General features: G+C 30.0%; 1 protein-coding gene across 3 annotated transcripts; it reads left to right on the forward strand.

The window, feature by feature from the left end:
- Positions 1–77: 77 nt before the first annotated feature.
- LOC122498816 lies at positions 78–25,152 on the forward strand. Of its 3 annotated transcripts, XR_006301261.1 has the most exons (6): positions 78–790; positions 1,598–1,807; positions 15,519–15,727; positions 21,893–22,000; positions 23,527–24,259; positions 24,754–25,152. XR_006301261.1 is itself a non-coding variant. In XM_043606747.1 (5 exons), the coding sequence occupies exons 2-5, from the start codon at positions 1,661–1,663 to the stop codon at positions 23,681–23,683; spliced, it is 621 nt and encodes a 206-aa protein (XP_043462682.1). In that variant the 5' UTR covers positions 78–790; positions 1,598–1,660; the 3' UTR covers positions 23,684–25,152. The 3 variants fall into 3 exon arrangements, 2 of the variants coding, with proteins under 2 accessions (XP_043462682.1, XP_043462684.1); XM_043606747.1 differs by having other exon boundaries at positions 23,527–25,152; XM_043606749.1 differs by lacking the exon at positions 78–790 and having other exon boundaries at positions 1,396–1,807; positions 23,527–25,152.
- The last annotated feature ends 114 nt before the right edge of the window (positions 25,153–25,266 follow it).

Raw genomic sequence — 25,266 nt, forward strand, 5'->3', positions numbered from 1 at the left:
ACTTATATATGTTTAATAAAATTGTAGTTTCTGAAGAGGACAGCTGTGCTTTTGAAACGTTAAAAAGAATTGTTCTTTTTTTCCTATCCTAAACCTTGACTCGGAGTGATCGTTAACTTTAATTTTTTAATTTAGTTTATTACATTAACATTTAATTAATGTCTAGTGTGAAAATTTGCCCAATGGACAATTTGGGCCAGATCTGGGTTCTCATTTAAGGAAAAATAATAAAATTGAAAACTTTAGTTAATTATTACACCTATTAATACTTAAATAATGTGTTCTATGAATAAATAAAATGTATGTACCCACGTGAAAAGGTTTCCTGAATTTTTGCTGATAGACAGTTGAAAATTTGCGGAATGACTGCGGAGTTACTTCCGGAATTTTTTTAAATAGTTAAAGTTGAGTTTTTATCATTTACGTCAAATTAAATCAATTATTTTTGGGAAATTGAATATTTCTGGTTAGTTTACTTTAATTCAACTCCAAAAATTTACTTATTGTTTATTGGATATCCAGATCAATTCGTATTAACTCATGTAAGAAAGTTTACTTAACAAGTCACTAAGTAATTACCAGCATATTCAGGCTTGTTGAGATCATCTTGTTCAAGGAAGATGATCTTTTTTTAAAGGTTAATGACCAAAAAATAAGTAGGTGTCTAAAGGATATTTAGATAAATATTTTAATCAACATTCTCAAGGAATTTAACCTCAAACAGACGTTTTTGGATATAATGGAGTCCAATTCATATTAATACTCTTGTCAGTCTCTCCGAGAATCAAAGGTGCTAATTTAAATACACTTCTTTTTACACTTAAAAATATTTTTTCCTTTTTAAAACATTTAAATTTTTTTGAAAAATTTATTATTTATTATTATTTTGTATTATTATTTATTAGAATCGGAATTAGTGCCTGCGGAATGGACTCGAAAACATGCATTTATGATACGTATAAAAAAGGGAAAAATGGGTTACATCAAATTATAGATCCATTGCCTTATTCAACTCTATTTTATTCCAAAATTTTTTACATAAATTAACTACAATCAGGCTTGGCTTAAAAATGGTTAATTTAGTGTTAGTTTCTTACAAAAAATTTTGGAAAAAATTGATCAATGCATATATTGTTAAACATAAAAATTTTGTTTAAAATTTTTTTAATGTTATCGCAAATTATTAAAAAAAAATTTTCATATTTTTATTTAAAACTACGTGTGAAAACAAAAATTTTTGCTACAAGAACGTACAATTTGATTAATTTTTAGCTGAGTTATAAGCACTTCAAACAAACAAAATTATTAACAATAATAATTAACAAATAATTAACAAACAAATTAAAACGTAATTTTTCAAAAATCTGTATCTTTTAAATCGCTTTATGAAAAAATTTGAAAAAATCATAGAAGCTCATTTCAACGGGCACTGAAAGAAAAAAAAATTTTAAAAAAATTTGAGATACAAAAGTAACATGATTTCCGACTTGGTATACTTACCGCTGGTAATCAGTGAAATTTCGCTAATTCAAAATTAGAGAGTATTTTCATAAAATAAAAGAAGAGTGTGTTTGTACAACTCAAATTTCATTTTCAGACGAGATTTGACAGGAGTTTCCACTCACCTGTTTGACAAGTGAATTGCGAATCAACTCGTCTGATGAAAATGAATGTCAAAATTATTATCGTGATTTTACTAAGTCTAAGGTGGACTTGGCGAATCAATGGTAAAGGAGCTGATGAGAGAAGAAAGAGACAATCTCTGTATTCACCACCTCTTGTATATCCTAACGGAGGTATTTTCAAGGTAGGGAAAAGCTTTTTTTGATCAAATTTGTACTTTTTTGTCATTGGTTTCAAAAAGATAAATCGAGAGAATGAAAATTGGCCGAATAATTTTACGTTAGAAGATGGAAGATGAACAAAAGCATTCGGACAAATAAATTATACAAATTAAAATTTTATAAATGAAAGAATAAAATTAAATAGTCAAGTTAAAGTTAACATACCTATAAAAGAATAATAATCAATTTCTGTTATAAATAAATTTATTTAAAATAACATTCAAATTATAATAACACACTACAGAAAAATGTTAAAAACTGTCAAATATAATAAAACTCTGTGTGCAAAGTCAACGTTCAAAATAGACTCCAAACACTATTGAGACAATCTTACTGAGCAATATTTCTGTATGATTACTGTGCAAAAATTTGAGAATGGTAGTACTCAGTTAGTACACAATACACTTCTCTATCAATCATTTAAAACAAAAGACACTTAAAATATCTGATTCTTATCTATTTCTGAAAGATATGTATTAATTATATGCTTCAATTTAGTGAAAAATTTATGCCTCCTTTATTAATTCATTTGTTTTTACACTCGTATTTAAACGTGGTCAGCAAAAGTGATATCAGGAAGGGGATACATTTTGCCATATTGCTTGATATTTAAGCAGCAACTGTATTGGGACCATTAAAACGAAAAACACATCATTGTCATAAAATTGGTATTCATTCATTCTTTCTTTCCCATTAAGTAACAGCTTTTCCGATTTTATTTTTTTTTAGTTTAATACTGTTTAAACTAACAAATATCTGATTTGCAGTTTAATCTAATAATCAAAAAGATCTAAAAGTCTTGTGATGGTGGCAATCCATTGAAATGAAACCAGGACACCAGCCATTTCTTTTGAATTGTTCGTATTTATATTTAAAAAGAATATTGGCACAAGTAAGACTGATCAATAAACAAAGAAATAGACTTTTAATTGTAAATAGTAAGGTTATAGTTTTTAAATGATTAATTCTGAAGAATTCCGACTTTAGACACTGATAATTTGTGTTTAGAATTATATTCTTGGTATAAATTACTACAAAATTTTCATGCATGGAAGCGATATCATCGGGTACTTCAAATTGCCAATTACATGGTTTTCAGAAGAAGCCCAAGAGGCTAGTAATAAAGTGTAATAAGATTTTTGATTTTTTTTAATTCTTCAATTGTAATCAATTTTATAAATTTTTAATAAAATCAAAACTTTATAGAGACTTATTGATTTGCCTTCGTACAAATAATTTAATTTTATCATATACCATCTTCAATTCATGTAAAGACAAATGTTTTTATCTAAAATATGAAATTTAAGTACTTTTTTATTCTTAATTTTTTGTGATCAAAATCATGAATAAAATTTGTTATTAATGTTTAAACCCTTTTTCCCTGTTTCTCAGGTCTGAAAAAAATTATTAATAATATAATAAAACTTTCCTGAAATTTTCAGCTTGGCGTTATTTTTCATTTTTGAGAAGAAAATTCTTAAACATTACAATGCAGGTGCAAAGTGCAGCCACTATTGGAGTTATTATTAAATATGGAAAGAAATGTTAATTTATACATTTAATAATATATACATATTATACATTTAATATGTTTAATATATAATAATTTAACAAGAAATTTTTTTTAAGTTTGGGAAAAGAGGGCCCTGTCTTCGCCCTCTTCAGTGAGGTACAACCAGCTCATTACTTTTAAAAAACATGAAATAATTTAATGTGCTTTTTAACTGTAATTTATTTAGCTATTTAAGTACTAAGGAATAAAAAGGAAAGGATGCTTAGGACAGATTTTATTTAACAGCACTTTTGGTTGATCGTTTTCATCAAGCTCTGATTGATATATTACGAATGGATGAACTGTAACTTGTTGATTATTCCAATATGGTTGATAAGACTTTTTAAACTTTATTCAGATTTGCTTGATACTTACTTTCAAGAGTTAATGCTTTTTAGAAATCTAAGATCAATTGGATAATTGTAAAAACTGAGTTGCTGACTAATTAGAAATTTTTGTTGTAAAATTAGCAGGAGTTTTATAATAAACATATTCCAGTTTATTAATTTTAAAAATTTCTCCGCTAATTATTAATCCACAATCTAAATTTAAAAATAGACTAAAGATTGGTAATCAGGGACTACAACAACCTCCGAGTAACAAGTTTCGTGACAAGCTAATAAATTTTTACATTTGTCATCTGTCATATTGGATCCGCAATTTCGAATTTTTAAAAACGAACATCAGCGATCCCTAAAACCCCCGAGTGATAAATTTCATGTAAAACTAACCAATTTTTAAAAAATCGTCTGTCATATTGGATCCGCTATTTTGAATTTTTATAAACTGATGTCATATTCGTAATCAGCGACCCAAAAACCCTCGAGTAACAATTTTTAGTCGATTTTAAAATGTTTTAAAAATTCGTGAATTTAAACAATAATTTATGAATTTTTTTAAACAATAGGAATTTTTTAACATGATCTAGGTTACATATTTTAAAATCCCTATTCTTCTTAAAGAGAACGCACTAAATTTGACTCAAAAATATTAATTTTCGTCAAAGATATTGAGGTTTTTGTAGGTGGGACGTATACGTTCCACCGCCCCTCAAAGAGTTACTTGCACTAATGTTAACATGGCCAAAATGTTCATGCCAGAGTTTCAGTTTGTTTATCTCTGTTTTCACTTCCTTATTCGAGATATTACACTCTGTTGGCATTTTAGTTTTAAACTACATTCTAAAAAGTTTACCTTGACGTACACCACACGACACATTACTATAACTTACACTTGCAGCACATAACAAAGAGGAGTTTTCGACCACTTTTGTATAAGTTTTACTATGTCCACTTTTATTGTTTCTTTTCTTTGGGCACTCTTTAAACTAATGTCCTATTTCTTTGCAAATTTTGCACTTGGTTCTCTTTTGCCGTCCTGATTTAAAAACACCATATCCACATTTTTTGTTGTTTCGAGATAATTAACAATATACGTTTTTATTTATATCTTCTTTAACATAATGTTTTTTTAAATTGTAATAATGATGCTTCTTGAGTAATTCGAGTACGCTGAATTTTATTATGCAAAAAAAAATTTCAATTTTTCATTGGCTACATGCAAAACTGTAGATCTGCTAATTAATTAAGTGAAAAATCGCGGCGAACCCTTACTAAAAAGCATATCTACGCAGATAAAAGCATATCTACGCAGATATGCTATTTAGTCAGGAGAACAGCTCAAGCACGGTCGACTTTCCTGATGCAGAGGTACACTAACTATAAACACCTAAAAAAGTTTAGTTTTGAAAAAATGGATTAAAGTGTACAATTTTTTTTATTTTGTGTAATTAAAATTCGTTTTTTAATTTCTAACAGGAAAAAATGAAAATACCTGCAGAAGGTAATGAATAACATAATTTTGATTAAAATAAATTAAATTTTATTCAATTCCCTGTTCACCTTTTTAATATAATTAAATGATTAATTTTTAAAACCTTAACAATTTTTTTAAAATCCCATTCAAAGATTAAAATGTTTAAATACTATTGATTCTATTTTGAGGAGATGTGTGTAATTTAAAAGTAAGCACTTATCTTTATGTTCTTTATTAATTAACTAACAAATGATACGCTCGCAAGCGCGCGGAATGTGGTATTCCATTTACTGTTATTATGCAAATTACAAAACTTTTTACTTCCAAATATGAAATTTTTTAAAATTTCAGATTCAAACTTTAAAAAAAATTCAATTATTAACTAATTTACTGATTAATTATTCTTGTTTATTAATTTCAAAATTTTTAATGAAATTTTTAATAAAATAAAATTATTTTTTTAAAGCAAAATCTTTGCAAAAATTTAATTATTTAAAAAAAATTTCACAAAAGAATTTAATGTTTTTTCTTAATTCGTTATAAAATATTTCAAAAATTAAATTATTTTCTAAAATTTTATGAAAGAATTCAATTTTTTATAATTTTTAATAATATATTTCGTAAAAATTCAATTACTTGCTAAAATTTCAAAAAATCCATCGAAACAATTCAGTTGTATTTATAAATAATAAAATTTAATTATTTTCATAAATAATAACATTCTTTGAAAGAATTCAATTATTTTTATAAATAATAAAATTTTTGGAAAAATTCGCAATACTTTTCAATAAAATTTTAATAAAATTTCACGAAAAAATTAAATTTTTTCAAATTTTTAATCAAATTTTTCTATAGAATCCAATTATTTTCTACAATTTTAATAAATCCTTCGAAACAATTCAATTATTTTTAAATATTTCAGTAAAATTAATCGCCAAGTATTAATTACAAAAAAGAATGCAAATATTAAAATGATACCGTAAGAGAGGCTAATTTCGCTCATGTAAATTAATTTTATTAAATTCGCTCAACAAATATCTATTTTTTAAAATTCGATTAACATACTTTTTAGACAGAAATATTTAAGATTTACAATTGTTTTGGTTAATATAAATAGTAAACATTATTTTTAAATTTATTTGAAGCAGATTCATTGATAACTTTTAATAAAAATTATATTTAAACCACAAGTTAGTAATTTTCATATTGATCAAGTAGTATGAAAACGTAGGTAATAAAGCTTTACTTCAAAATTTTTAAGTTGAATCCTTCTGAACATTACATTTCCTGTATCTCCAACATAATTTTCATAAAGCACAAAACTGAAAGCAATAAATACATTCTGCAAAAAATCAATTTAAAAAAAATTCAAATTTGTAGTGTAAATTCGCTCAGGAAATAAGTCTACAAAAAAGATGTTTGGGCCTGGATATTTTAAGTATGTTAATTATTTTAATTTATAATTCGATTTTTTTTAATAATAGTACTTTTATAATTGAAAATTAAACGATTTAAAACGGTTTAAGCACTAAACTGTCAAACTTAACCTTATTTTTTATGGTTATGAGTACGTTTAATTGAATAATTGAATTTAATTACTTATTGATAAAACAATATTAAAAATTTATTCCAAAAACTTTGGACATTGTTCTTAATTTTTTTCTTTATTGATTCTAAAGAATATTTAGTTTTATTTTTACAGATTATAATATATTTTCCAAGAATAATAATAGTGAGCGAATTTACCCTCATTTAAAGGTAAAGTCGCTCACAACAAAACGGCTTATAAATAATTTTCTGCAATATATTTTAATTTTTTTATGCAGTAATAAGAAAGAGAAAGGGTTAGAGATTATATATTTTCAGTGCCAATGTTTATTTTCATCGTTTCCCGAAGTTATTTAAAAAAGAATTAAAAAATTGAGCGAAATTTGTCTCTTTTACGGTAATTTAAGAGTTTAGTTGATTTTTTAATTTTCGTATTCATCAGTTAAATTACAAACGTCAGACTCAGAGAGGTTCTGCCAATACATTTGTCGATTCGAAGGCATAAGAGATAATAACTTTTTAATTATGTCGTTTTTTTTCTTTTTCTGAATTCCACGAGAACTTCTCGTTGTGCAGGTTTCGAAATCCCTGCTTTTACAATTTTTGATTGTAAGAAATAAAGAATTTTAAACTCTTTGTTTAGATCATAAGTTACTTTATAAAGTAATGAAGTTATTCCTCTTATTGATTTGATCTGCCTAATGCTTTAAAGATTTGGTCTGCCTTTTTTTGATTTTTTTGATGATGATGTGTAATCTTTCCAATCAGGAAAATCTGAGTGAATCATTGATTTTATGACGACCCCAGCATTGTCTTCTCTTACAGCATTTTCAAAATCCATGAAGTCGAAAATGTTCTTTTCCTTTTTCATTGTTTCTTCAACCTGATGATGGAAACTGTATACCAACATGAAAATGTGTCCGGTTTCAAAATAATAAATATTATTCGTTTCCGTCACTATTTCGTTTGAATTTATCATATATATTAAAAAATTCAGGAAGCACAAATTTTTGTTCTGAGCTGCGCAGTTGTTCAACCAGATTACAATATTTTTTTATCGCGGCAATGCAGCAAGAAGTGGTGAATGGTACTAATTATTTCCTCTTTCTTGCGGCCAGCTACGGGTTTACTCCATAAGACTGCAAAAGGTCTCTTTGGTCCTTTCGTTGATTGCAGTAGAATGAAACTTTCATTAAAAGGAATTGTGCGCCGTGTGAACATTGCTGATTTGAATGAAGGCATCCAAGGCAACATGATGACCTTCTGTAAATCAGCCAAATAATATGCACAATCTACTTCACAAGAGGACTTTTTTAGATGACTATCGTATAAAGTACGAGCACTGCCTGTCATTTTTATGATCCAACCATTCGTTGCAAGTTAAACAATCCGCTGATAAACTAGTTTTCGTGTGTAGAAAATTATGATTAGCGACAATTTCAAATTTCTCACACTCCTCGTTTCCGAGCTTGGTAAATGAAATATTCATGTCTTTCACAACATTTCGATAAATTTCATAGCTATAATTTGATGCGTATACAGGATTTTTTTCAATAAAGTCTTCAAACATTTCTGTAATAGTTAAAGTGTTTGGAAGGTAACGACGGTTAGGAGCATGTTGTCGCCTGTAGTGCGAAACAAATGGTTGAAATGATTCTATGTGCTCTTGAATTATTTTCTTTCGATCTTCGATATTTTCATTATTTCTTTTTTTCCTCTAAAGTCTTCTGCCGGTTTTAATGTTATAGAATTCCTGTGGTGTAATATTTTCATAAGAGTACTTGTGTTGTTCTATCTAAATCCCAATGTCGTGAGGAAATTTTTTTTGCAAACTTGAATTAAAATACCATTTTCGTTGGTAAAATTATAGGCAAAAGTATTGTTGCTCTTAGACACATCGCTTGTTCGTCTCATAATCTCCTTACGAACTACATAATTTGAAATAAAAGATTTCCTTTCTGACCACGATTTCATATTCAAAAATTCTGTGTTTATTATTTTTCGAATTTCTTCTGAGAGATACGCAGAACATTTCTACCTACAGTTTTGACAAAGAGGCAGAGGCGGATGAATTTTTTTCGATTTTTTACCGTTTCGAGGGTTTTTGGTATTAAGAGCATTATCATCATCAGTTTCATTTTCCATCAGATCTTGAATTATCTGATTTTCTTCAACTGATACGAGCATTTCTGAAAACATAAGATTTTATAATGAAAGGTAAGTAAAAAATAAACAAGACACGGAATATTATAAATATTTTACATACCTGAATCAAATGCTGAAGAACTTTGATGTGAAGAGCTCAATGAATTAAAATTTTCACACCGATCGTCAGGATTAATCGAAAGATTTTTCGGACTTTCATGAGTCGAGCCAAAAGCAGGAACATTTTTACATTGTTCTCCAAGATTTATCGATTAGTTTGTCGGATTTTGTTGAGTCAATCCAAACTCTAAAAAATTCATATACAAAAAATGCTCAACAAAATTCATGCTCAAAAAAAGTAAACTAAACACACTAAACTGCACAGAACAGAAAATAAACACAGCTGTGTTTACAATCACAGCCTAGCTCAGTTTTTTGCTCGCTTAGTCATTTACTTAATTAAATTCTTTAGGTTTCTCTTAAATTAAAATTAAAAAATACAAATTTTCAAAATATAATTCTAAGAAACTAAATTCGATTAAATTAATTATTATAAAATAGTATTTTATTAAGTCTAATTAAGTTGAATTACATAATTAAAAGCGTCTGATTAATTATTATAAACTTAATAATTGATTGAGTTTAGTTAAATTGATTATTATAAAATTAAAAATTGATCTACAGCTTAAAAAGGACAAAAAAGTACTAGGAAACACAATAACTTGAAAAACGGGGTAACTACTAGAAATCAGACTAACGCTTTCCAACCCAAAAATTAAATGTTGCGAACACCACTAGACGGTACCTAACAACCCGGGGAAACGAACCTGCGAGTAACGACTCCCACCGATGACCCCAACACCATCGCAGAAACAGAAAGCGCTCACAACGAACAGCAAAGCGATTCTGAAGCTCGTAACCTTTTCCCACAACTAGGCACCTTACCTAAAACATCAATTCACACAAAACGCAAAAGAAAACTCAAAAACATCTATAACGACAACCCAAATTAGACAATTTATTTTACGAATCTACTCAACCACAGCAAATCTGGAACAACAAAATCGCGTATTTAGAGAGCTAATATACTATAAATTTACTCAACATTTAGAAGAATCAAAAGCCATACAGGCTCTTAGTCAAAAAGTGTCCAACGTCGCTCTCCCCTGCGTGTACCACTATCACGCGATGCTGAAATACGACTTTAAACTGTGTTAGAAAAACGGAATTTTGTTGGTGACTATGTCGTTAAAGTAGTGGCAGATGGTGATAAGGTTTTTTAAATCTGCTTGTTAGTAATTCCTCTCATAACAACTGAGACTGATTTGAAAATTAATATACCTAAAAAGCAAAGAATTGATTCTAAAAACAATTTGACAGCACCAAATGCAGAAACAAGTGTTAAAAAACTAATTATGTTGTTAAATATTGTTAAATATTTTAATACTGCTTTTAAATTTGACTTTAATTTAAAACTATTATTGATCGGTAATGGGCAGCAAACGGATATGTCAATGTAGCCTTCCTCTTATTGTTATGCTAGTCTTTAAGATTTAAGAAAATCTGTTAACGAAAATCATATGTCAAAGAAAGTAGAAGTTTTACCTCTTAAAACATATGGTAAGTTGAGAAACGATTATTACAAATTTATTTCTTTCGTCAAAAATAAAAAGTTAGCTAAGAACTTGATAAATGTATAATTACGGAACTTCATATATTACAAGGATTTGTAAATCACTTATTTTGAGATGGTCTAGTGCACCTTGTTGTTCAAGAAACAGCTCTTTTGTCGTCTTTAAAAATAAAGTTAGTCTCAAAGAATTATCATGGAGAGGTATTTGAAGGCAATGACTGCAGAAAATTATTAAGAGAAGCTGACAAACTCTTTGATTGAGCGATTTATGAAGATGCCACCGCAGAAGAGTAATGTAAGACAAAGAAAACTTAGAAACAATTTTTGATTACTTTTAAAAATTTGCAGTCCATAGTCAGCCTCTTGGTTATACCTTACTGGAAATAGATTTTAATCACATGTATCCAAATCTTGATCTGAATCTTTTTTAAGATTCGACAAACTTTAAGCGAAAACTAAATCAGGTTTTTAACATTAATCAATCATAATTATATTTATATTAATACGGATTCTATGGACAGCGAGTAATACTTTTGTCACTGGATGAAATATAAAAAATGACGAGTATCGCATGAAATACAAAAATACGAAGAATTCGAATTTGGAAAATTATAATAATAGTTATAATTTCGGAAAATTATAATAATAGTTATAATTTGGGAACATTATAATAATAGTTATAATTTGGGAAAATTATTTCTTGAAAAAATTTGGTTTGTTATAGTTATAATTTGGGAACATTATAATAATAGTTATAATTTGGGAAAATTATTTCTTGAAAAAATTTGGTTTGGAAAACCATTTTTTAATTTTTTTTTTAAAAACGAGTCATTAAGAAACAGTTTTGAAGAAAATGGATTGGGAAAATTTTTTTAGGAAAAGTGACCCCCTACCTTTCGTTTATCGGTAAAGACAGTCACACACGAAAACAATAATAAGGATTGTGCCGCATGTGGTAAAACTTGCGAAATTGTTAATAGTATTTTAGACGCCGTTAAAAATACTTTAGAATCATTTTTAAGTGAGCATAAACGTTTTAAAGTTTTTAAATGAAACCAATTATTTCATTCATGCAAAGGATAATGGATAATAAATGGATAATAAATGATACAATGGATAATAAATTAACTCAAAATCGCCTGATTAAAGATCAATATTTGATAAAAGCTATAAATATGTATTTTTAAGAGCGGTACTTCATGTCTTCTTTAGTTTACCAAATGTATTAAAGAATGTTTTAAAATACGTCGATAGCCTGGAAAAGAGACTGATGTAATATAAAATTTTGTACAAGGAAAGTTATTGCGAGACAAAGTTAAATCTTGTTTTCCCGAAAAGACCGTTATTCCACTATTTCTTTACTTTGACGATTTTGATGTTAATAACCCTCTTGGAAACCATAAAGGCATACACAAGTTAGGAGCTCGCTATACTATGATTCCCTGTCTACCATTAGAATCTGTTAAATTTTATTGACACTGCATGTTCTCTTGCTGTTATTAGAGAACAACAACCACGGTAAGCCTCCTCGATATACCCCGCAAGAAAGTTAGGCACACCTGCTCTCACAAGGCATTTTCTAATGGCGCAGTGACTTACTGTAGCATATGCTTTTCTGATATCTAAGACAAATAAAATTCATCCGTCTTTTTTCTTCTCGCTTGTGAAGCCCTTCTGCGTTCAAGAAAGTCTCGTTATTTTATTTATTCTTTGGTCCAATAGTCCCATGAAGACCCTCGCTACCATTGAAGAGACGGTGATCGGTCGCTAGTTCATGACATCATTTAAATCCCCGATCATTGGGATTAGAGTTGTCCTGTTTATTTTCGAACTCTTTGGAAAATATCGGGTGTAGAGCATGAGATTGAAGAGTCTTGACAAGATCTCATCCACACCCTTTTTAGTTAGATTGACTAACAAAATGCCATCGATGCCAGGAGCAGATTTCTTATAGTAACGACGCACCCTCTTACGAACGTCATCCACTGTTATGGGTGCATGACGCTCGGCAAAGGAGCTCGCTCAATATTACATATAATGTTGTTTTCTGGAACAGCCGTCCCCCATAACTGATCATACAGATCTTTGACTGCAGCAGCAGCCGGTAGACGCTGTCTCGGCTTTAGTTCGGAATCGTCACTGAAGATGACGATTTCCGCCAATTTCGATGGAATTAATTTAAATAAATCTTGTCACTTAGCAAATAAATCTCGCCTCTTTTGTGAGCTTTGTATTAGTTTGAGAGATTGTCTTGTTGGGCAGATAGGCAGCCAACTTTTTATTTATGTAACTTGCCCCACAATACCTTGGTATCAGAAGGAGTAATTCAGAGACTTCAAATTCAGACAAATTCAAATGTAGTTAGAGGAGCACCTCCTACATCACACGGTCTTTCATTTACTTCTATTCGTATGCCCAGCTCATGGGCACTAAGGCCGCGCTGGGTCGCAAAAGAGACATCACATGCCTCACACACATATTCCAAGTTAAGGGCATCCGTGAAAAATCGAGCCCAAAAAGTGTTTTCCCGCGTGTCGTCGCACTCCTAAATAATTAGAGATATTTAGTTCTGATTTATCATGATAATTAGGTGAATTCATGATGATAAAGAATATTCTCGAAATTTGCAAGTAATTTTTGAAATAAATATTGAAAAACGAAATTACAAAAGTTGGATTTTTGGCGAAAGTTTCGGACAATATGGCGGTGAGCACACAGAAAAGTGGGTCTATGTGTCAGAGGTCAAGGAGGTGGCGCCAATTCTCGGAAGTTGTCGCGACTTGAACTAAGGAAATGTATTAATATCAAATTACTCCACTTTCAATCGTTAATAAAATAATTTCCTCGCAAAATTATTGCAAAAACGAAGAGGGCCGCTTCTCGGAGAGTCTTCCTCTATCACCCCTCTAAATATGAACCTAAAATATTTTATCCTTTCAAAATGAGACGTCTATACTGAACCGTTTAAAACCTCTTTTTCCGCATATTTAAAGAATTTTTTTCAATAATTATTTATTAAAATTTCTCTAAATTCCGAGAGGACCGCTGGTCCCAGAGCATTTCTCTATATTTACCAAAAAATCACGACTCAAAATATTCTTTTTTTTTTAAATGAGACGTCTATCACGAAACCATTATTTTTTCCCGGATGCCCTTAACCGCCTGCAAGAGACCCTTAAATTTTGGCCTATGCACCCTCAACGCATGATTCGATTAAAAATCTCTCAAACAGGTAAGGCATGCCCACTCCACACCGATCGCATCATGGTTACGGTAATGTGATTTCTCAAGGTCTTGACTTTTATAAATGAGGTGTTAATCTACTTTTTAATACAAAATGGACAATCAAATGCCGCCGGAGTCGGAATGTAGATTCGTAGAATCTTTTGGTTTTCATCATTCTGAGGTCCCCTACCTATATCCGACGAAGCGAAGCCAGCACCTCCGACGTCCGAGGCATCATTTGTATCCAACATTGTGTTTAATTAAATAATTTTAAAGAAAAAAACCAAAAATTGTCTGTTACAATATTTATTAGTTGCTAATACTAACTAAAGTAAGTTCCCCTTGCTAATAAAATGGAAACAGCAACTATCTAACTTTTTACTAATATAATAAAGTGTTTACAGTTTTAAAAGTTTATGTTGATCATGAATAAGTTTCTTTTATAATTACTGTTTATTCTTTTCTTGCATTAAAACAAATTATTAAAGAAATGCTTTTTATAGACTGTTACAGTGGTGTTACCCCATAAAAGCGTTTTTCTCAAAATACAGTTTTTAAAATTGGCACGCAGCATAACTCAAACAATTTCTAATACTAAAGGTGGAAGAAGTTAACAATCTTTTCGAATCAATTTCTCAGAATAAGCTCTTGAATTTCATGTATCGAAAGCATAGCTGTCTTAATACAGAAACCTGCTTTTTCTGAAAAATATTTTTTTAAATCAATTAATAATTTCAAATTTAACAAAGAACTTAGAAAAACGGTAGCATGATGGGATATGAGTCAAGGAACTTGAAGAATCTCGGTGTACATGTAGCGTAGTGGTCAGAGCAGCCTACCCTTAACCGCATTTTTGAGTTCTTAGATAATTTTGAAATTACTAATTGATTTCGAAAAATATTTTGCAGAAAAAGCAGGTTTCCGTATTAGGACAGCTGTGCTGTCGATACATGAAATTTAAAAGCTTATTTAAGAAATTTATATGTAAGACATAGATTTTACTACATCTTTATAATTAAATTTCAAAGAGAAATACGTAAGTGTTTTATATATGTTGATTTAAACAATTGTTATAAACAATTAATTGTCTTTCTTGGTTGAAAATAAGTTTTTTTATTCAAATGCTTGCTTGTTACACAAAAATTAATAATTTTAAAATCCCCTACGTATTTCTCTAGCTATTCACATGTACATTTAGAAAAGAATTTTTATTTCGTCCTAGACTAATATTTCCATTACTTATACTGCGTGCCACGGAGCTCCTGAAAAATATAGATATTACAAAAATTGCTCCAGTGCCGACATTTTGAAATATTTGTTAATACAAATTTGTAAATTTTTATTTGAATATACACTTAATAAGTTCCTCAAACATTATAACTGTATTTCCTTTCCTTCCACGCAATATTACCTTAATATTGTGCTTAAATATTGTCGTATTTGAATGGAGTTTTATAATAATAGTACACTGAAAAATATGTTGGGTGAATAGTTCCGTTAATGACTGTTGTGTCATTTACTACTTAATGTTTAATCTCACAGCTTATTCAAAATTGGGCGAGCTGCTCTTTTAAATCTTGGTGACGAATGTCATTGGTTGAGTTGCTGCTCGATTATAGTTCAGCAGCTCAATTAAAAAAGGAAAGCCGCTCGCCTAAAACTAAAGAGACATATGCCTTTACTTTTAACGCAGCAATAACAGTAACAAATTAAAAGAATTTCTATGTTGTTACCCATTTCTTTGTGATTTTTACAGCTTCTAGCAGGAGTTGCGGTGCCAATTGCGTTGCCAGGCAGAACTTTAGTCTTTGGTCAAAATTTTCAATTTCAATATGCAGCACCACCAAACGCATCATTTTTCACCGACTTCTTTTCAAGAACTTTACATCGTCGGCGTCGTCGAGAGAATGGAATATCGTTAGACCGTCAAATCGTTTACGAGTTTTTCGAAAGTGAATTCGAAAGGTAAAACTAAGATGTAACAAATTCTATTTTTTTTATTGTATATACTCCTGCCCTATTGGTCTTACGCACTTCGAAAAGAGTCTCCGAGAAATAGTTTTTGGATTAAGCATAACCATTCTACATATGAAATTTTCTATATTAACCTAATTTGCGTCTACAGCCGACTTTATTAGGAGTACTCGCATTTCGCCTGGACCACCCGTCAATGGGTTTTCTCGCCAGAGAAGAGGGAAACTGTAGAAAACCTCTCCTGAGTACAACCGGTTTATCGACTGCCGAGTTCTAATGGTGTGCACTGGACAATAATCGACGGTGCACATCATTATACCTCGATGTCAAAACTCCTGCTTGATATATTACGAAAGTAGTGAGAAAACACCGGGCTATAGCGAGAGTCGAAGCGCGGTCACACATCCAAGTACTAACCGCACTGGATGTCGCTTAACCTCGATGATCGCAAGCCACGGAGTCTCACCACCTTAATATACCATCGGTTAACAAATTTTATTTTATTTTATTATTTTTTTTATTGTTTACACTCCTGTGAATTCGAAAGGTAAAACTAAGATGTAACAAATTCTATTTTTTTTTATTGTATATACTCCTGCCCTATTGGTCTTACGCACTTCGACAAGAGTCCCCGAGAAATACTTTTTTGGATTAAGCATAACCATTCTACATAAATTTTTCTATATAATATTAATCTAATTTGCGTCTACAGCCGACTTTTATTAGGAGTACTCGCATTGCGCCTGGACCACCCGTCAATGGGTTTTCTCGCCAGAGAAGAGGGAAACTGTAGAAAACCTCTCCTGAGTACAACCGGTTTATCGACAGTCGAGTTCTAATGGTGTGTACCGGACAATAATCGACGGTGCACATCATTATACCTCGACGTCAAACCTCCCGCTCAGATTGTCTCACGTGCCGGAAAAATACCAAGCCAAGTGGGCGCGAACCAAGTATACTTATATCCTTGGTCCTTAAACGACCGCCAACGCCAGGCATCTATCCGACTGAGCTAATCTGTCGGTAACAAATTTTATTTATACATACGTATACTTTCGGATAAAAATAAACTTCGGATGAGAGGAAGAAACTGGTTCGTTTAAAAGTTTTCTCAATCTATAAGGAGGCTGCGACCAAATCAACTATCTAATTTCATAGAGGCTGAAAAGACTATAGATTACTCAAGACATGTAAATAACAGAAAAGCACGTTTAGCAGGCCGGTGCTTTTTCTGAATCTGCAATTATTTTAAAAAAAAATTCAAAATGACTGATCCAATATGGTGGACGATTTTTTTAAAAGTTAATGGCTATCACTACAAAATTTTTTGATCGTTTATCGTAACTTAAAAATAGTTATTATTTTTATAATATGACATAATATTGAAAACTAATGATATTTGAAATATATTTAAATGTATAGGTGATTTTTAAGTTTCCCAGTTTAACTTTTTCATGAACATCTTATAACCTTTATCATCAGCTAGTATATTTATTAAAAACATAAGTCTCCAGAATGCACCCAATTATGTCAAATTGGGTTCGAGGACGTTGACAATGATTGTTTTGAAATTTATCATAAATCCTAATTTTAGAGTTGTCCTTTATTTATTGACTTTGTGCGATTTTTAACTTTTATAAATTGTTACAATACTAATGTGTATAAGCTTGTTTCTATTAATTACGCAAATTAAATAATAATTATAAAAGAAATTTATGTACACTGCAAGACCTTTAGGTCAGCAGCAGACTTTCGATAGGCTGCTGCTGACCATTCTGTTGATATGCTATAGGACTATACTTTTGGGTTGCTGCGGTACAATTTTGGGCGCGTGACAGTCCTGAAATTGTTCAGCAGCAAACCAAAAGCGGCATCCCCACTACTTCTTTAAGCTGCTTACCCACTGTGACGTTGTAAAATTTGATATTTTACAATTCACAAGTATTATTAATTATTATTGAATTCGTTGAATAACCTTTATGATAAAAGCTTCCTTAAATCAAAAATTCCCAAACGATTCGAGATTCTGAAAATATTTATTTTATTAAATAATTTAGAATTAATTTGTTTGTTCCTTTTTATTCGTTTTATGTAATTTGCGAGCCAACTTTATGAAAATTGAAAATGGTGAAGACTTATTCTGGTGATCGGACAGTAATTTTTGGATAATTTGACCTAACCTAAATTTTGGAATCTCAATTTATATCTCTGACGTACCCAATTGTTTGGATTTTTCTTGGAATGCCAATTATTCTCAAGCTCTACTTCAAGTATCTAGAAAATAACACTGACTTAATTCCCTGGAGGAATATTCAAGAACATTCTACTTTTGGAAGGTTTCATTATATTTCAAACTTTATTTGAAACTCCTATTGCTACGTGAAGACAAGGCCCATATTACCTGTTTCTGTTCAAGATTTTATGTCAGTTTGGGACTGAAAGATCGTCATAGTCCAGCTTTTTATGCATAAGTGGTTATTAGTCTTTTTGAATTTCAACATTAATCTCTCATTCAACAAATAATTCTATTGGAGGAGAAAAATAATGATCTAACATCGAGCGTCAAATTCTTTTGAAGAAATTCATCATTTTAGAAGAAATATTCCAAATAACATTTCAAGCTATTTATTCTGTCTATAATCAAGTTTCTACTTTTCAAATTTCGTTCTACTTTCAATCACCATCAAGATTCATCGGAAGATTCCTTTTTGAAATATCCACCAATCAGAAGACTGTATTATGATCGCGAATTATGGTATATTAGAGTAACTTTAATTTTTTTTGGTTGGCAACAAATCTCCATGGGGATAATAAACAATAGTAATTTTGTCATTCTTTTTCTGGGTTTCTTGATAGAAGGACGCTTTGTCTCGAAAAAGTTTTATCTTTGCTTAAATTTAATTTTTTAAATTTCAATAATAATTAAATAAAAATTAATCAATTTTGTTGGGCCGTTCATTCGGAGATCTTGGTTTCATTTCTCGAGGGATATATTTCCGAGGAGTGAGTCGTTTGGCGTTTCGTGGGAATTTGTTGTCAACAATTTTTCAAAGTAAGATTTCTTGATGATTTTTAACGGTATTCTTTAGAATTCTTCGTTTGATTTCCTACAGAGGAAAAATGGATATCAATGTTTGAATATTTTATTATCAATTAATCATAACCTCACTTTTTCAAATTTATTTTTTTTGCTATTCAGAACTCGAATCATGAAAGGAAAAGAATCTTTTTCTTTCTAATTTTTCTTTTTGTTAAGAATCGCTGTTAAAATTATTATGTTAAATTCAATTGATATTTTGATTAATAAATTGTCATTATGGAAATTCATTTAATTTGTCTTTTCTTTCTTGAATAAATAATTGAATCTTGACATCGAGCCACCCCCTCTACTATTTTCCAAGTAATGGGACTGTAGTTAGCCCGGACACATTTTAGGAAGATTAAATTCGTGATTTAAATTATTATTGTGAGATTAGTGTGGGATTGTCGATACTTAGCTTGGTAGTCGTCGTGTATCGCCAATCAAATTATCTTGAGAATATTGTTTATGTTTATTTTTTTTTGTATTTATTGATCGACACTTAGCCTGGTGGCCTCGTGTGCCGATAATAAATAAATTCAATTTAAATAATTGCCGGTAATTAGCCTGGTGGCCTTTGTTTATTCGGAATTATTTAGAAATCTGTTTTGTCCCTTTTGTGAATTTTGTTGAGTGTCCTTTTAGGACTGGCGCCCACCCTTTTGCATCACATTTAATCGTTCCTAAGTAACCTTAAATTTTTATTAATTTTTGCTAAATTTTTTTGTTTGTATTTTGAAAAGAAACCATTGTTTGAGAAAAATATTGAGGTTACACCACATAGTAAACCATAGTAAAGCTGCCGTCACATACGTTGTTCCGCTACGGTCCAAAAGGTCTCTCAGTGTAAATAACAAAAAAAACTACAAGAATTTAAAAAATAGAAAAAAGAAAAAAACTATGATTCTAAATATTGTCAACCTTCTCGAACCCAATCTGACATCAGTTTAGGGTGTGCATCCTGGGAATGTATGTTAATTGTAAATATACTAGCTGATGACAAAGATTATAAGATGTTCATAAAAAACATAAAGAGAGACACTTAAAAACCACCCATACATTTGTATTATTTTACATATCCCTACTTTTCAATATTATGTCATCTTATAAAAATAATAACTATTTTTAAATTATATTGAACGATTTTTGAAAAAATTCGTCCGTTATATTGAATCCGAAATTTTGAATTTTGAAAAACCGACATCAGATTTAAAATCAGCGACCGCAAAAACCCCCGAATAACAAATTTCAACCGATTTTAGACATTTTTAAAATAAAAATGCATTGTATTGCCCATGGCAAAGATTTTGAAAAGTTGCTAAAAGTGTTGTTTTTCACAATTTTTAATTTTTTCATTATTTATTTAACGTAAAAACGGAAACTTGCGTCACATTCACTATAGCTTTAACATTTTAGAAACCATTTCGTTTTTAAATTTCAGCCATTTTTGACTTTTTTACTTTAATTTTTATCATGGCAAAGATTGTCAGTTTTCCGGCAGTTAGAGCAAAGTCTGAAATGGCAAACATCTTTGCCATCTGCAGTCAAGGAGTTAAGGGATTTTTGAGGTCGCTGATTACGAATCTGAAGTTAGTTTTGCAAAATACAAAATGGCGGATCCAATCTTCAAAAATCGTACTTTTTTCCTTGAAAGTTGTTACTCACGGATTTTTGAGGTCGCTGATTGCGAATCTGAAGTCAATTTTGCCAAATTAAAAATGGCGGATCCAATATCGTGGAATCATTTTTAAAAAATCATACTATTTTGCTTAAAACTTGTTTCTTAACCTTTAAAGTACACACTTCAAAGACTTACGTTCGATACACTCACGGGCGATTTGTACGCCGCAATACTTTAAAACCTTATATCCTTGTCTCAAATTGATGAAATTCAGTTGATTTTTTTTAATTGATAGGAAATATTCTGAGGAATATGAAAAATATAAGGGAACATAGTCGAGGTCGGCCCACTTTTTGACTTTTGTTTATAACTTTTTTAAAAATGAATTTGGACAATTGAAGTATATGGTTGGAAAGTCCTGTTTAATAGGAACATCTTTTCTGTAGAATGTAAATTGATTGGTTTTAAAATGAAAAAGTTATAAAGATTTAAAAAAAAATTTGTAGTCCAGGTTGGTCCTTACAGTCAAGGTCGGCCATGTTTAAAATTCAAAGGGCATTAATCGTAGAAAAAATAACATGTTTGGAGTTACGGAAAATTGATGGTTTATTGTTTACAGTTTGTAACTTAATGAAATAATAAAATAATAAAAATAAACAATATAAAAAAATAAATATAAATGAAAAAAAATTTTGCACTGAAATATTAATAAAATTAAATAAAAATATTAATAAGATGATGATATTATGAGTTATACAGAATTGCAGTTTTTGCAAATGAAGTAGCTCGTCCTCATCTTTGCGCATTTTAAACACAAAGTGGCCGACCTTGACAGAAAGTAACATTACCGAATTGTTGTAAACAAAAAGAAATACGTTTCAGGATTCGATTATTCACTTTGTTTTCTTTCAACCATGAGTCCCACAAAATTTCTGCATGCTTGCCTTGACGATTCAATATTTTTTTATTTTTTATTAATGATTTTTCACATGATGCACAAAACTTTTTTTAAGCTCTTTTTGTACCGACGTCACAGAAAACACAATTTTCGATTCTCCGAAAATGCAATTGAACAAAAAGTTAGGTTTTACTAAGACAAGCTTCGACAAGCATGCGCGTAGGTGGCGCTAGTGAACTTGACAAAAAAACGCGAATGGCCTACCTAGACAGTGGTCCAACCTCGACTATACTCCCCTATTTAATATCAAAATAAATAAGAAATAGTCAAAATTAATTTTAACAAAATTATAGATTTATTTCCTGCAAAATTAAAAAATAATAAAATCGTAGGAGGGTTATAATTCTATTTTTTCCATCAATAGAATTTTTTCATTTAATATAAATCGATATAGAAAAAATAATTCCTTGCAATCGATTTATAAAGTAGGAATTAATTTAATTGTCTAATTATAATATTAATTGGATTTTAAAATATAGCGAAGAATTTGTTTTGCAGAAGAGGTTTGAGTGGACGAGACTGTTTGAAGAGAAGCATATGTGAAGCAACTGAAATTCCATTAAAGGAAGAGGGCTTAGTTGGCGAACTTCTAGAAGTACTATTGGCGTAAGTTAACATCAATTTTATTCAGAATACGACATTTTCTCCATTAAAATTCAATTTATTCGCTCAGAACACTATAAAGATCAACTCTAATTATTTTTGCTATACTTTGCCTAAAATCTACACATGAAAATACTTAAAAAATGCAAAACTGCAGTTGTAAGCGCCAGGAGAGGTAAACACTTTTTTACTAAATCGTAAAAAATTTCTAGTTTTTCAATGAAAAAAATGTAAAGATCAACTCCAATCCCTTACGCTGTATTTTTTCTGTAATCTACACGTGATAATAAATAAAAATATATAATTCCAGCAGGCATTATTTTATTTTCGTGGTGGCACGACTTTATATGGGCTTCATATGTGCCATAGACTATCAAGGAGTTAAAGAACAATATTTAAATTACATGCATAATTACATGAATCTTTTGAATCATTCATAATTAATACCAAAGCTTATGGAAAATTAGAATAAAGTTAAAAAAATTATTAAAACTGATGTGTTGCCGAGGTGTTCTTTACTCTGCTGATTCTCAAGTGACTCGTTTTGACTCATGGGTGACTCCTAAGTGACTAATAGTCACTCATGAATTACTTTTGCAGGAGTCATTCAAGAGTCATGATGAGTCACTTGGGAATCACTGCGAATCAGCAAAGTGAAAAACCCCTCGTGTGTTGCACAACCCCTAATGACGTTGTTGTATAACCCCCAACTTCCTACATTTTCAAAACAGTCATATAATTACCTAAAAATTAATTTTTTATACAAAATTGCATTTAGTATATCGAATGGTTATTAACTTCTGATTATTTTTGATTACCTTCAAAAGTTTTATGTAAATGTCTAAAACCCTAAGTGTCAAAAAAACTTTTTGAATCACATTTTAACTTACTATCTGGAAAAGCACTGTAAATGCTTGTTGGGGTGACGAGTACTAGTACAAAAGTTAGATTTTAACGAAAACAGAAGTTAACAATAGTTGAAACATATTACTATAATTGTCATTTGACAAATATTAAGTTGTTGCACAACTCCCCATTCCCCCCTATTAATCAGTATGAATATTAATTTTAAATTGATTAGAGAGCGACATAATCCTTGATAGGATAAATTAAATTGAACAAATTTTAATGGTAAAGATTTTGCTTTCATGGTACAATGAAACCATTTCCCCTTCTCTACACTTTTGTGAGCATTCAGTTAAGTACGTGACCGATGATCTTTCCTCAATAAAGTGCTCAATTTTTAAAAATACTTCTGCATTTTATCGTTGATGTAGCCTTTTGAAGTAAATTTTTAAATGTTCTACTTTTTAGTGCAGTTTATGTATAATTAGAAAACTAGAGTACATTATAAATGGCTGTATTTTTTGAAGTTATTTCTCATTAGCAGGATGTTAGAAAAATATATAAACTATTAAACATCTTAAATTTTAAATATTTCAAGTAAAAAAAATATTATACCATTTACGTACTTTTTGAATATCCAATACATTAAATAGAGATGAAAACTAAAATTTTTGTATTTTTAGGCCGATTCATAAAGCGTTTCCTGATAACGATTATTCCGAGGCTATGAAAGCGGGAAAACAAGGGGTTGACTGTCTACAGCTTTACTCATCTTGTCCTCATGGATATGGAATATTGGATCATATATCGAGAGTCAACAATTTCGATCACGGTTTATGATTACAATATCGTACTTGAGTTTCATCATTTACATTAATTATTTTAATATTTCCTTAAATTTAAATTTAAAAAAAAAAATTTTATTGCTGAGTTTAAAAATACAAAATTAAAAAGTAAACATTCATCGCAGTAATTAACAAGCAGAAATGTTAATTTTTGTCAATCAGGTTTAGCAATTTTTCAGTTACTTTTTGAAAAAATGTTGCTGTTAGACCATCTATTGGTTTGCATGCATTAAAATTCGCTGGTAAAGCAGGTAATTCCCATGATGAATAAGATGCATTTCTATTATCTGATGTCCTAAATGATTTAACGTCGGAAAGGAAACCTGAAGAATTGTCCATTTCGCAGTTGTCAGTATAAGATATTTGCAAAGCATTATCAATGAGGGAGTTGAAAAGCAAACTTTTATAATAATTTGCAAACGCGACGCAATTTGGTTTAGTGTTTCGAAAACAATACTGTTTGATCTGACAATAAAAATTCTCTAAAGGATCTTGATTAAAAAAGCGTACACGGAAGTTTTCAAAACCATACTCAGCCATCATTGTTCGTGAAATTTTAAAACCTTTCAAAGTATGTATCCAATTGGTTAATAATGGGGGTCTTTCATGATCATTTTTACGAACTTTGATGTATTTTATGCTTTGAAAAACGCGAATTGCTATATTCCAAAGTTTCTAATGAGGACAATCGGCTTTTGTGTAGAAATAAGTCATTTGTAAATAGATTAAGTTTCCTTTAGTTTGACACTTCTGCCACTTCTTCTTCTTCCTTTAGTTTACTCATTTTAAAGCCACATTTTATTTTCGCACGATTGTAACTAGCTTGCACTAAAAAAGACTTAAATGTGTTACTAAATACTTCGGCGCAAAATGGTACTTTTATTTTTTTAATTTTGTCTATTATTACGTGGTTATCCGAAAAGTTTTCTCAACACCCTAAAATTACCGTAACTTGTATTTACATTATACCCAACAACCTATATCTTGCCACGAAGTTTCTTACTCTTTATTCTCATAACAAAATTTAAAATTTTTTGTTAATAAATTATTTCTTATACATTTTAGAAAATATGTCAGATCGAATATATGGACGACTTCATTGTTATCTACAATAATGGTAACGTCGATGTGAATTATTCCGTCTCCAAGTTGTGAAGCTTCTGTGTCAACTATTAATGTTTTAATCGCGGATTCATTGCATTTCTCCTCATCGCAAATAGATGCTACAATTTTAATTCCAGCTGAACTGACGTGACGGAGAAATCTCCTTGTATGTCCGAATTGTATCCACTACTTTCATACAAGTTTTGCAAAAAGAAAACGTGATTGCGCGCTTCCACGGTTTCTTAGCCATACCTTTCAATTCGTTAAGGGGTGAAGGTTCCTAAAGTGGCCCCCTGATTTTCACACATGTGATTAAATTTGAATTCAATGTTATATTTCTATGCTAGTCTATTAGATATACACCAGTTATAAATATTTTTTAAAAATTCAATTATTATAAAAAGTTATAAACAAATTACTTTTTGAGTAGCATTTTTTTTTAAATTTATATATGCAATTCCTATTATTGAATTT

Source organism: Leptopilina heterotoma, unplaced genomic scaffold (assembly GCF_015476425.1).
Source record: "Leptopilina heterotoma isolate Lh14 unplaced genomic scaffold, ASM1547642v1 Lhet_16, whole genome shotgun sequence".
Classification (NCBI taxonomy): Eukaryota; Metazoa; Arthropoda; class Insecta; order Hymenoptera; family Figitidae; genus Leptopilina; species Leptopilina heterotoma.

Coding starts and splice junctions, on each gene's coding strand:
- LOC122498816 (XM_043606747.1), top strand. CDS start 1,661: ATGAAAATGAATGTCAAAATTATTATCGTGATTTTACTAAGTCTAAGG. Junction 1,808..15,518: donor CTAACGGAGGTATTTTCAAG/GTAGGGAAAAGC, acceptor TGATTTTTACAG/CTTCTAGCAGGAGTTGCGGT. Junction 22,001..23,526: donor CTTCTAGAAGTACTATTGGC/GTAAGTTAACAT, acceptor TTGTATTTTTAG/GCCGATTCATAAAGCGTTTC.